Source organism: Dama dama, chromosome 7 (assembly GCF_033118175.1).
Source record: "Dama dama isolate Ldn47 chromosome 7, ASM3311817v1, whole genome shotgun sequence".
In the NCBI taxonomy this organism is placed as follows: domain Eukaryota; kingdom Metazoa; phylum Chordata; class Mammalia; order Artiodactyla; family Cervidae; genus Dama; species Dama dama.
In genome coordinates this window covers 18,293,630-18,307,145 of record NC_083687.1, presented here as the reverse complement: position 1 = coordinate 18,307,145, position 13,516 = coordinate 18,293,630, and the positions used below count along the sequence as shown (strand labels likewise).

The window sequence follows — 13,516 nt, the reverse complement described above, 5'->3', positions numbered from 1 at the left end:
AATCTGCAAGAAAAGTTGGTCATCATAAAGCCTTCTCCATGGAGTGACGGGGATGAGCATCCAGTTGGAGTAAGTTGAGGAGAGAGTAAGAAATGAAGAGGAGGGACTTCCTTGGTGGTTCAGTGGCTAAGTCTCTGAGCTCCCAATGCAGGGGGCCCAGATTCAATCCCTGGTCAGGGAACTAGATTTCACATGCTGCAGCTAAAGAGCCCATGTGCTGCAACTAAGACCAGTGCAGCCAAAATTATAAAAGAAGGGGATGTGAAACAGGTTCAGTTATCTGTTGCTACCTTCAAAAATGCCCAACATATCACAGCTTCATGACAGTTCGGTCAGTGCTCTGCGGGGACATGGTCTGCCCTGTGTGGTATCAGCTGGGGCGGCTGGAAGGCCAGGGCTGGAGGCATCAGTAGGTTCACTGGCCCCCTTCGCCCACACGTCTGGTGGCCGACCCTGGCTGTCACCCGGAAGCCCTGGGCCTCCCCGCAACATGATGGCTGCGTTCCGAGGGCAAGTCCTGGGGGAGAGCCAGGCATTTAGGCATCACATAGCCCATTCTCTTCGTTGAGTACTGCAAAGTCCCATCCAGGTTGAAGAGAGGGAGAAATCGGCTCTTCCCCATGATGCAAAGAACACGTGAGACCAGACCCACTGCAGTGCCATTTTCAGAAAATAACATCTTCCATCAGGGGTTTTGTTGTAAGAGGGGGCCAAGGTGAGGACAGCGGCCGGAGGGAAGCAGTAACTGGCAGGACTATTGGATCTAGTGCACACAGTGTCTAGGGCCCACAATATTTTTTAATTTAAATGTTTTAATTTCTTTCAAAAATAATATAATGCAGTCTGGACTGGAACTGGATTATATTCCTCTTTTTACAAATGAATGATAAAATAGCACTTTCATGTTTTAAATTTCTCTTTATGGCTGTGCTGGGTCTTCGTTGCTCCACGCAGGCATTTTCTAGTTGTGGCGAGCAGGGCCTGCTCTCCGTTTGTGGTTCACGGGCCTCTCACTGTGGTGGCTTCTCTTCTTGAAGAGCACAGGCTGCAGGGCGCATGGTCTCAGGAGTTGTGTGCACAGGCTTAGTTGCTCCGTGACATGTGGGATATTAGTTCCTGGACCAGGGATCAAACCCGCGTCCTCTGCATTGGCAGGCGGACTCCCAACCACTGGACCACTGGGGAAGTCCCCAAATAGCACTTTTAATATATCATTATTTACTGTTTAATTATCAATCTTTATCTTATAACCCATGAAGGCAAAAGTAGGCCCCAGAGAGTCACAGGTGGCCTCTGACTGTGGGGTCAAGGAGGAATTTTTGTCTTATTTTGTTTTAATAGGGGTAGTGTTGAGGCACGTCTGCAGATGGGAATGATCCGTTAGCGCAGGACACGTGGAGGGTGCAGAAGAGAAAGGGATGGCTGTGGACTTGGAGTGCTGGGTTGGGCAAAGGGAGGTGACAGCTAGAAACAAGTGGAGGAGCTGACAGGTGGAGAAGTGGGAAAGGGACTGCATCCATCGAACCAGGAAGAGAGGCTGGGTGTGTGAGCACAGGTGCAGAGAGGTGTGTCTGATGCATCTTCTCTGTGAAGTGAAGGATGTGACAAGGTCATCAGCCGAATGTGCGAGCCAGAGGAAGTTGGAAGGGTGGTGGAACAGTCATCTCTGGGAGAGAGAAGGGACTTCCCTGGTAGTCCGGTGGTTAAGACTCCAAGCTTCCCCTGGGTCATGGGTGAAGACTCAAGGGTCTGGCCCGTAAAGGAGCTTCAGGTATCGTGCTGGACAGCGGTCTCCAGCCTTCTTGGCACCAGGGACTGTTTTCATAGGAGGCAGTTCTTCCACAGACTGGGAATAGGGGATGGTTTGGGGATGATTCAAGTGCATTACATTTATTGTGCACTTTATTTCTATTATTATTGCATCAGCTCCACCTCAGATCATTGGGCATTAGATCCCGGAGGTTGGGGACCCCTGGTGCTGGGGACCGACAATGGGGGGGACAGAGCTGCTCACCCAGAGCCCTTCACATCGTAGATCCTGCTGCTTCCCACTAGACCAAGTGGAGGGCCAGCCCCAGCTCACCAGCAGTTCTGTTTTATGGGCTAGGAGTTGTACGTGCATCTTCCCTGGATATCAGAGTCTCCTGTGTCTCCAAGGTGGGCCTCCCTGGAGCTGCATGGTGCCCTACCGAAAGTGACAGGGCCCATGTGTACGATGGGAGGGTCTCAGCCTGCCTTCCCAATTCCCCCTCCGTCTGCCTACCTCTGTTTCCGCCCCTTCTCCCTTTTCAGAATCTACTGGGCAGCTTACTTGAGTGGTTGACCAGACTGAAGGGAGGGGTGAGGCTGGGGGAGCTTAGCCGACTGGAGGTCAGACCTTCCAGGGCAATCTTCTAATCTTAAGGCACTTAGCTGACCTGGTCCTGCCCCCTCGCTGCCAGCCCCCACCCCCCACCCCCACTGCCCGTCCCGTTCGGTTGGCCAGGAGATGATGAAGAGGCTGGCAGAGCAGAGAAGAGGTAGGAAGAGGGCCCTCGCCAAAGGAATCAATCGGCCGCGTCTCAGCAGGAGGCAGAGACCGTGCTCCCTGCCGTCCTGGGGCCAGGATGGGGCAGCAGTTCAGCTGGGAGGAAGCGGAGGAGAACGGCGCGGTGGACGTGGCGTCGCTGCAGGAGTGGTACAAGAAGTTCCTGGAGGAGTGTCCCAGCGGCACGCTCTTCATGCACGAGTTTAAGCGCTTCTTCAAGGTCACAGACAACGAGGAGGCCACCCAATACGTGGAGGGCATGTTCCGAGCCTTCGACAAGAACGGGGTAAGGTGCCCCGAGGGGGAGGATCCTTGACTCATCCTTGAGGATGACCAGGGCTCATCCTTGACTAAAGGAGCACCCTCGGTGGGAGCTCCATTGGCCAGTCCTCCTGCTCGGCCTCAGCTCTTCTTTCCTCTCCATCCTCTCTCACCTTTTCTGTCTCACTCTTCCTCCAAACTCTTCTCCCTCTCCCATCATTCTTCCTTCCCATCTTTTCTTTCCATTTCTCCGCTTTCATCTGACTTTTCCTCTTCCTGAGAGCTGAAGCGAGGCTCTGCAGAAAGACCCAGGGTCCTTTCTACGTGTATTTATGGACAGGACGTGGTTTTCCACATCCATCAGGGCTCTCCTTGCTCTAAAGGTAAGGGGTTTAATGGATGGAGCTATCTTGGCACAGCCCATGAGTGCCCCCTTGCTGAGGGTCCTTCTAATTGAGACAGATCAGCTCTTCCTGCCCAGAACGCTGGAGGAGGCTCCTTCCTGGACTTTGAGGATGGAGGATTATTGCAGAAGTCTCTTTCTGCTCTTCAAGCCATGGAAGATTCCATGAAATCATCCATCCACAGAGTTTCTGCAAGTCCATGGTTGGCACCAGGAGCTAAGAAGATAATATATTTTATAAATGTACACCTGGGAATTGAATTTAAACATAGAAAAAAGTAAAAGTGAAAGTCGCTCAGTCGTGTCCAACTCTTTGTGGCCCCATGGACTGTAGCCCACTAGGCTCTTCTGTCCATGGAATTCTCGAGGCAAGACTACTGGAGTGGGTTACCGTTCCCTTTTCCAGCGGATCTTCCCGACCCAGGGATCCAGCCCAGGTCTCCCACTTTACAGGCAGATTCTTTACTATGCAAGCCACCAGGAAAGCCCTTAAACATTGAAACCCCGTCATTATTTAAGGCCACCCAGTCCAGTGCCTCCACAGTCCTTTAAACCATTAAGTTTGCCTCAAACCCCTGTTTCACTCCTTCAGATTGAGGGGCCAGTGGGTTGGACCTAGATAATCTGGAAAAAGCAGTGGATACCCCACTTCTGTGTAGGAGGAGAGCTTTACTTTTCAGAGTGAGTCACTAGGAACGCTTCTTAGGTCCCACCATGCCCCAGGAGAAGGGAATGGCTACCCACTCCAGTATTCTTGCCTGGAGAACTCCATTGACAGAGGAGCCTGGCGGGCTGCAGTCCACAGGGTCGCAAAGAGTCAGACACGACTGAGCGACTAACGCTTTTCTTCTTTCTGCCCCTGGTACTGTCAGTGCACATCTCCTCTGCGCCTGTAGGGGGCGGTAGGGCGGGGTCAGCATCATCGCGGCAACAAAAACCTTGGAGGTGACCACTCTCCAGATCTCAGTAACTGAGTTTCAGCCTTCCCAAAGCTCCTTCCACAGACGTCTCTGAGTCAGCAGCAGCCCTGGAAGAGAGCAGGCCGAGGTTGTTACTCCAAATTCAGTGAATTGATTTGCCCGAGATCTTAAACTCAGGGGTCCTGCATCCCAGGCAAGCGCCCCTGCCTAGAAGGCAGTCTGTTGTGCTGTTTAAGAGAGGAAATGATTTTTTTGAAGTGTTGAATGTCAGAAGAAAAGTAAACAAATATATCATGTAGTATGTGGCAAGGTTCACACCCATGAATTTATCAATTTAACTTTACAGAAAAATTATAAGGATAGTGCAAGTAATTCCCATTTACAATTTATCAAAATTCCCCAATTGTTTACAGTTGACTCATTTGCTTTACTATTCTTTCTGTGTGATGTATTATATATATATATACATGTATACATACATGTACACAATATATGTGTATATTATGCATATAAATATATATTTTTTAGAGAAAATTATATAGACATCACACCCTTTTACCCCAAGTATTCTAATTTGTATTTTCTAAAACCAAGGGCATTCTCTTAACCTAATAAATGATCAAACTCAGTAAATTCAACATTAATAAGTTCTGTTATCTAATTGACAATCCATATTCATGTTTGGTTTACTGTCCTGATGACGCCTATTACAACCTTTTTTTTTTTAAGTTTTATCACACATTGCATTTAATGTCCTATCTCCCCCTTAGCCTTTTTTAAAAAATTGGAGTATAATTGCTTTACAATGTTACATTAGTTTCTGCTGTACAATGAAGTGAATCAGCCATATTTATACATATATCCCCTCCCTCTTGACGCTCTCTTGCACTCCACCCCCATCCCACCCCGCTAGGTCATCACAGAGCACCAAGCTGAGCCTCCTATGCTTTATAGCGGTTCCCACCAGCTATCTCTTTTACACATGGTATTGTATATATGTCAATCCTAATCTCCCAATTTGTCCATCCCTTCCCTCTGCCTCCAGACCTGATGCCCTATGGATCCTTTAGTCTCAGCTTTTCTTTATCTTATTTGACTCTGACATTTTCAAAGACTGCAAGTCCGTGATCTGGGTTTACCCTATGTTGCCTTGTGATGAGATACAGGTTACACTTCTGACAGAAATTAATGCCCCAGAAGAGATGCTGTGTGCTTCTGAGCATGTGACATCAGAGGGCACATGATGTTGGTTTGTCCCTTCCATCATTTAGCTATGTGATGTCTGCTGGATTTCACTGTTAAGTGACTATTTCTTCTTTGTAATTAATAAGCATCTTATAGGGAGGTATTCATACTTCGAGACTAAGTAAACTTCCTATTGCTCATCAAATGATCAGCCCCTAGGTTTGGCATCCATTGATCATTTTCTATCTCCACTGTCCCTTCTCTATTTATTAGTTGGCCTCCTGCTGTAAGGAAGAGCTCTCCTAGCAGGTGTTTTCAGCTCCTCTGTCAGAAGCTAAGCTTTCTTCCTTTTCTTTTCCCACTTAGTCTTTGTCTCCAAACTCCTGCTGGACTCCACTTCCCACCTCAGAACAACTTTTACAATCAGCAAGTCTTATTTCTGAGCAACTGATCTGAGATATCTGGGGCAGATAAAGTCAAAAGAGCTCTTAGATTTAGCTCACACGTCAAGATCTGTGGTGGTGAAAACAGTCTTGTGGTGGTAAGGAGGTAGGGGCACCTGGTCTCTGCTACTATGCTCCCTCCTGGTGGAGGTAGTAACACCATCTCTGGTGCTTGCCTGTAATGCTCTGGATGGAGGAAAAGGGAGGATGAAGGTCAAATGTCCTTCAGGGTCCTTATGTAACGAGTGCTGGGGGGAGGTCAGGGCTAGTTCACAAATGCAGCCAATTCAGGGAGAAACGAGGCAGGTAATCCCACAGAGCAGATCACACGCTTGTCACTTCTGCTCCAGCTCTTGAGTAGACAGGCGTTTCCCTCATCTTCAGCCTCCGTGGGTAACTGAAGCTGACGACAGCGCGTGCGCACTGGATGAGCGGAGCCCCTGCTGGGAGCATCCCAGAACTGGTCCTGGGGTTTGCAGTAAACTCACACGTGAGACCACTTGTCAGGAAAGGGCTGCTCCACACGGAGACACATGTGAGGTGAGGGGTCACGGTGGAAACCGCATCATGTTGAGACAGGATGTTGTGAGAACAGAAAGTTCTAGACAGAGAAGAAATCTAGAGATCTGAAGAGTAGAAATTTGCTGGTGATTTGGGGTTTGTTTGTGTGTTTTACTCCCCTTGGTGCTAGCCACCAGGTTCATTTTTTAGACAGTAATAGACCTTGCGTGGAGTAAGAAATTTCCCCCAACCCGATGAACTGGAGAAGGCATGTAGCCTGAAGGCTCTGCCACTTGCTGGGTGGGGATTTCTTAGGGAACTTATTAAACCTCTGAGTCTCAGTTTCCTCATCCATGAAATGGGGATAGCAGACCTGAGGATGATGTATGTAAAACAAATGGTCCATTTTGCATAATTTTCTTTTTTTCCCAATTATTTTTATTAGTTGGAGGCTAATTACTTTACAATATTGTAGTGGTTTTTGCTATACATTGACATGAATCAGCCGTGGATTTACATGTGTTCCCCATCCTGAACCCACCTCCCACCATTTTGCATAATTTCCTAACTTAATTCTTATTTAAAAAGAAACCTAAGGGACTTCCCTGGTGATCCAGTGGTCAAGACTCCATGCTCCCAATGCAGGAGGTGCAGGTTTGATCCTATTCGCCCCAGGGCATGGCCAATAAAAAGAAACCTAAGATCTGTTTTTAGAAAGCCTAACAAATAATAATTACTAATGAAAATAGTCTTTTAAAGGACAACCAATTACCACACTGTATGCCTTCAACTTACACAGTGTTTTTTAAAAGGCTATTGTGCAATTATACCTCAATAAAGTTGGGGGGAATAAAAAACAGGAAACAAGCCAAATAACCTTCAATGGGCAAACAGAAAGCAAACTAGGGACCATTCATACAATGGGGCACCATTCACCAGTTTAAAAAAAAGGAACTGTTGATGCTGACAGTGACTGAGATGAATCTACAGGGCACTGTGCTGAGTGAAAGAAAACTACACACTATATGATTCTATTTTTATACTCTTCAGAGTGAAAATATTATTGATGGAGAACAAAACAGCGGTTGCCAAGTGTTATGGTTGAGAGAAAGATGTGACCTTTGAGAGGTAACACAAGAGAGGTTCTTTGTGTTGAGAGTTACTGGTATCTACGTATCTACATGTGTCTACACATGTGATACAATTTTGTAGAACAAGGAGGTAGGGGCAATTCAGGTGTAGGAGATTAAGAGGTACAAACTATTACATAAATAAGCTACAAGGATATATTGTATAACACAGGGAATATAGCCAATATTTTATAAGAACAGCAAATAGAGTATTATCTTTAAAAATTATGAATCACTATCTAGGACCTTCCCTTGTGGCTGGGTGGTAAAGAATCCGCCTATCAATGCAGGAGACTCGGGTTCCATTCCTGGGTTGGGAAGATCCCCTGGGAGAAGGAAATGGCAACCCTCCCCCATATTCTCCCCCTGGGAAATCCCATGGACAGAGGAGCCTGGTGGGCTAGAGTCCATGGAGTCGAAAAAGAGTCCGAGTCTGATACAACTTAACGACTAAACAACAATATTGTATACCTAGAACTTATATGGTACATCAACTACACATCAATTTAAAAATTCATAGAACTTATATACCTACAAAAATAGTGCATTAAAGACTAGTGGGGGGAAAACAGAACAAATAGCAACTGCTAAGAATCTGCCCTACAGGAATTACCAGAAACATAAGAAAAAATACATATGCATAAGATGTTCATTGTATAATGTAAAATATCAAAACCATGCTCAACAAGAGGGACTGCCCAGTACTCCTCAAAGAAAGAAAAAGGTATTATTTTAAATAATTTTGAAGGCATGGGAAATTTTAAAATAAAAACCCAGTAACTAAAACTATAGCTACAGCCTGACCTCAATTAGGTAAATATTTACACAGTGAGGAGTATGGAGGACCAGAGTATGGAGGACCTTTATATAAAGGATGCTGATTTAAACTCTGGAGGTGTTGAGGTAGGCTCATTTTATTTTCTTGGTTTTTCCTTAAGTTTTTGCTATTTCCCTCATGTGGGGCTGTATTGTACTGTTGTCTATACCTTGCCCACCCAGGCACCCCTTGAACAGGGGTTGAGGCTCCCACTCAGCCTGACCCAGTGGGACAGAGGGGCTCTGGGCTAGTGATGCCATCCTGATTACAAAGTCATGGGAATGACAGATGCTCCTGGGGGAGTTGATGATTCCCATTTCTGATTTGGGATTTGAGAGCTGAGGTCCCAACCTTGAAATATGTGAGGTCCTGCTTTCTAATCTCCTTTCAAAACTATGTTAATCTTATAGTCAGACTTAAGTCAATCATTTCTTTATAAATTTGTAAATAGTTATGAGACTCTGGGCAGAAGTTGCACTGTACTAGGCGTGGAGGAGAAACAGAAGCAATGTAAACCCCTCTCCTTTCTCCTGGAGGATAGACTGTTGCTGGAGAGTGAGACACACGTACAGAGCAGTTGAGGGTAGAAGAGACGGTAGGTGCTTGGCTTTCCTTGTGGCTCAGTGGTAAAGACGTGGGTTGGATCCCTGGGCCAGAAAGATCCCCTGGAGAAGGAAATGGCAACCCATTCTAGTATTCTTGCCTGGGAAATCCCATGGACAGAGGAGCCTGGTGGGCTACAGTCCATCTTGTTGTTGTTCAGTCACTAAGTCATGTCCGACTCTTTGCAACCCCATGGACTGTAGCCCATCAGGATTCCCTATCCCTCACTGTCTCCCAGAATTTGCTCAAACTCATGTCTATTGAGTCAGCGATGCTATCCTCTGTCACCCCCTTCTCCTCTTGCCTTCAATCTTTCGGACATCAGGGTCTTTTCCAGTGAGTCGGCTCTTCACATTAGGTGGCCAAAGTCTTGGAGCTTCAGCTTCAGCATCAGTCCTTCCAATGAATATTCAGGGTTGATTCCCTTTAGGATTGACTGTTTTAGCTACTAAAACAACAGCTGGGAGTGTCGGAAGAAGGAGAGGGCGGTCACTGTGGCTGAAGTGGTTTGAGAAGGAAGGCTTCCTGTAGGAGGGGACCATTGAGCTGAGCCTTGAAGGACAGGTGGGACTGGGTGATCACGGAGACTGAGAATGAATCCCAGGGCAGAAAACACCACGAGCACAGATGCAGAGGCACATGCATGCACCAGGGAGGCCAAGCCCTGAGTTTCAGGGAGGGTGACCTGGAATAGAGTTCCTACCAGTGCTCCCAGGAGACGGGGTGGGGGGGCTGAAGGGAGCCTCACAGCTCCCACCCCCAATGCAGGACAACACCATTGACTTCCTGGAGTACGTGGCAGCCCTGAACCTTGTGTTGAGGGGCACGCTGGAGCACAAGCTCAAGTGGACCTTCAAGATCTACGACAAGGACCGCAATGGCTGCATCGACCGCCAGGAGCTGCTGGACATCGTGGAGGTCAGTGTCCGCTGAGGGGTGGGGGCACCTGGGCATGCTGGATGCTGAAGTGGGGCCCCTGGGCCTGGGGGTGGGAAGGGGCATTGGGATCATTCAGAGTGTGCTTTCCAACTACCAAGAAATCAAGCTGGATATCAATTACAAAAGGAGAATGAGAAAATCCCCATCTGTTTGAAAATTACACTACTTCCTAATACTCCATGAATCAAAAAAACCAGTATCACACACACACAAGATATCATGAACTGAGTAATGATACTAACATAACAAAACTTTGGAATGCAGCTAAAGCTGAGCTTGCAGAAACATCTGTAGCCTTAAAATGTATGTACTAGAAAATAACAGACTGAAATGAAAATCAACAATCCAAGAAGTCATCTCAACAAATTAAAAAAAAAAAAGGCCAAAGAAAGCAAAAGAAGAGAATTAATAAAGAATGGAAATTAACAAAACAGAACACAAACGCTCAAGGAGTCATTGAAAGCAAAAGTAGGTTCTCTGGAAAGATCAACAAAGCTGATTGACTATTAGAAAGAATGAGCAAGGGGAAAAAGTGCTCTGGCTCAGAATCTGCACGAAACCCTCATTAGCCTCTTACTGTCCAGAGCTTCACTCTGAGGAGGGAGATGTTGGCCCATTTTACAGAAAAGGAAATCGGCCCGTGGAGGTCGTGTGGTTCGCTCAAGTTCATCCACCAGGAGATGCTGGGCTGCCTGTAGTGGTGCCTGCTTTGTGCCACGTGCTTGCTGGGCAGTGAGGTGTGGGGACCCCTAGTTCACACCTCTGTCCTAGGAGAGCCCCAGCCAAGGACTGAGGATACTCCTCACGTCGGTCTGTCTCTGCCCCTTTTCACTTCTGAACATTGCCTCATTGCCAGAAACAGGGCAAGGGAGACACCTGTGCTTTATCTCTGCAGCCCAAACACCTGTATCTCCCATCATCCTATCTCACACACATACACTTCACACACACCCACAAATCTACTGAAGTCTCCATGTCTTCCCTGTAAAGTGGAGGTTAGGCCATCACTGTGCCTTCGTTAGAGGTTTTGGGTGTCAGCTCTGATGCTCACAGTGGAAACACCAATGGTGTGGGAATGGGGCAGTGGGTGAAGCCAGGAACTCCTCGGTGGGAATTAGGCTGTGAAACCCTGAGGAAACAGCCTTAGCACAGGTCACTTTTAGTCTGGACCTCGGTCCCGTGATCCTCAGATGTACAGACTGGGGGGCAGTGCTGAGGACGAGGTGCCGAGGGACGTGGGTTGTGTGGGGGGGTCCAGAGCGTGCAGGGTCTCTGGGATGTTACTGGCTTCCCTCCCACAGTCCATCTACAAGCTGAAGAAAGCCTGCAGTATGGAGATGGAGGCCGAGCAGCAAGGCAAGCTGCTCACGCCCGAGGAGGTCGTGGACAGGATCTTCCTTCTGGTGGATGAAAATGGAGATGGTAACTGGAGTAGAGACGATGGTGGGGCAGGGGCGGGGTCTCCCCATCCTGGGTCACCCCACTTCCTCCACGTCACCTTAGACTAGGCCCTTCACTTCCCGGCAGTGAGATGGGTGTGGAGAAGAGAACATAAAATAACAAGGCTGTCACTAGCATGTGAGGCTAGTGTGTGCGTGCTAAGTCGCTTCAGTCATGTCCAACTCTTTGCGACCCTATGGACTGTAGCCCGCCAGGCTCCTCTGTCCATGGGGATTCTCCAGGCAAGAATACTGGAGTGACTTGCCATGTCCTCCTCCCGGGGATCTTCACGACCCAGGGATCGAACCAGCATCTCCTGCGTCTCCTGCATTGCAGGTGGATTATTTACCGCTGAGCCACCAGGGAAGCCCTGTGAGGCTTGTAAGCGGGATTAAAAACTCCTGCTGGAGTTGCCAGGCAAGTGCCGTGGAGGAAGAGGAGCTTTGGAGTCAGGCAGACCAGGATGCTTCATTTACCCTCTCAGCCTGATCTTAGTTTCCTCACCTGGAAAATGGGAATAAGAATAACTGAAAGGAGTAAATGGGGTCATGTACTCGCTGTAGCTCAGCGCCCCAGCCCCAGGCTGTGCAAAGAGGCAGTTGGCTGGGAACACACCCAGAAGAGCCCTCAAAAACATTTTAAGGGTCCCATGTGCAGGAGTAAAACTTGAATGAATTCATTTGCAAAAGAACATTTCAAGGGTCCCACGTGCAAAAGTAAAACTTGAATTAATTTGCAAAGCAAGTCCCTTGAAGAAACCCTTGGAGGTTCCAGGAGACTCCTGGAGGAAAGCCCAAGCTCAGGCCCTGAGACCGCAGGCTCGTCTGTGTACATCCCCACCCCATTTCTTCATTCCCCGACCTGGCATGACTGTTTCTCCTACTCCTTGCTCAGGCCAGCTATCCCTGAATGAGTTCGTTGAAGGTGCCCGTCGTGACAAGTGGGTGATGAAGATGCTGCAGATGGATCTGAACCCCAGTAGCTGGATCTCTCAGCAGAGGCGGAAAAGTGCCATGTTCTGAGGGCTCCGGGGTCCTGGGAGACCTCCAAAACTCCAGACTCACCAGGTTTCCAGAGCAGTGGGAGGGTCCCTGGTTCAACCTGCTTATGCCCACTCTTATCCTGGCTTGAACTTCCTGGCATCCCCTTGCAAGGAGTGGAGCTGAGTGGGGAGGGCAGGGGTCATTAGTCTGAAATGGCCAATAGGGCTATTCCATTGGGAGGATTCATTGGGTACTGAAGGGACTTGGCTTCCTCTCCCCCTTCAGCTGCTTCTGGGAAAGCTATGCCTTGCTAGGTGACTGTGGGGTTCCCACAGATTCCTACCTGGTTCTTAGTTGGAAGCAGGGAGATCTAGGGGTAGGGGTTCCGTAGATGAAATTAGCAATGAGAATGCCCACATAGTGTGAAACTGACTAGTAGAAGGGTGGGGCTGGCAGGTGTTGTTGACTCTGAAGGAAAGGTAGGAATTGGGGAGAAGGGATGTATAACAATTACATCCCCCCCAGGATCCCGAGGACTGTTCTTCCTGCCCTTGGAGGGGGTAGACTGTACTTAAAGGGGCTGTTTCAGCTCTGCCCTGGTGCTGCTCCGCCAGCCCCTTCCAATCCTCCCTACCCATCATCCCTCACACTCAGCTCTCCCACCCTGACCCCCAGAATGGACCCTCCACAATTCACCATCACAAGTCCACAAGCCAAGTATGTCTCCTTAAAGGATGGAGGAACCTTTCTTCTATCTCTGGGGAGAACTGGGGCCGGCCAGCCTGGGTTCTAGGACAGGCTCTGCCTCCAACTCCTGTGTGACCCATGGCAGGCATTTCTTTTCCCTGACCTAGATGTTTTGTCTGCACCATGAGCAGGCTGGACTCGACAAGCAGTTTTCAGATTATTACTTTTTTAGATATGGGATTCTTTTTGTTATACAAACTCTATGTGCAACCTCCATACAGAAACTAGATTAAAAGGCAGTCACTCTGGCAATCCATGGGTTAGGACTCTGCACTTTCACTGCTGAGGGCTTGGATTCAATCCCTGGTCAGGAACTAAGATCCTATAAGTCATGCAGTGCAGCCAAAAAATAAAGAAAAAAAAAAAAAGCAGTCACTCTGGTTGCAGGGGGCTGTACTGAGGAACTCAAAAAAGAAATCCATGTGAATAGATATGTTTTTGTGTTGAAGTATGAAGAATAAAACTAATTTGTAGATCCTGTGATTTCATGGGCATGATATCCATATAAAGTTAACTGTAAAAATAAATGTAAGGTTAAAAAAATAGTCAATTAAAAAGTAACAGTAATCCAGCTGGGACACAGATATGTTCCAAATCATGAAGATGGTATGTGAATG

The 13,516-nt window shown here is 47.8% G+C and overlaps 1 protein-coding gene across 1 annotated transcript; it reads left to right on the top strand.

Annotated features, from left to right (window-relative positions):
- Nucleotides 1-12,191, top strand: GUCA1B (guanylate cyclase activator 1B). The gene is made up of 6 exons (XM_061146084.1): nt 1-69; nt 2,036-2,157; nt 2,569-2,813; nt 9,559-9,708; nt 11,031-11,151; nt 12,064-12,191. Exons 1-6 carry the CDS (start codon nt 53-55, stop codon nt 12,189-12,191), a joined length of 783 nt encoding a protein of 260 aa, XP_061002067.1. The 5' UTR covers nt 1-52.
- The last annotated feature ends 1,325 nt before the right edge of the window (nt 12,192-13,516 follow it).

Excerpts from the sequence above, each read along its gene's own strand:
- GUCA1B (XM_061146084.1), top strand. Across the intron at positions 9,709-11,030 it reads AGCTGCTGGACATCGTGGAG|TCCATCTACAAGCTGAAGAA; the intron begins GTCAGTGTCCGC and ends TCCCTCCCACAG. Across the intron at positions 11,152-12,063 it reads GGTGGATGAAAATGGAGATG|GCCAGCTATCCCTGAATGAG; the intron begins GTAACTGGAGTA and ends CTCCTTGCTCAG.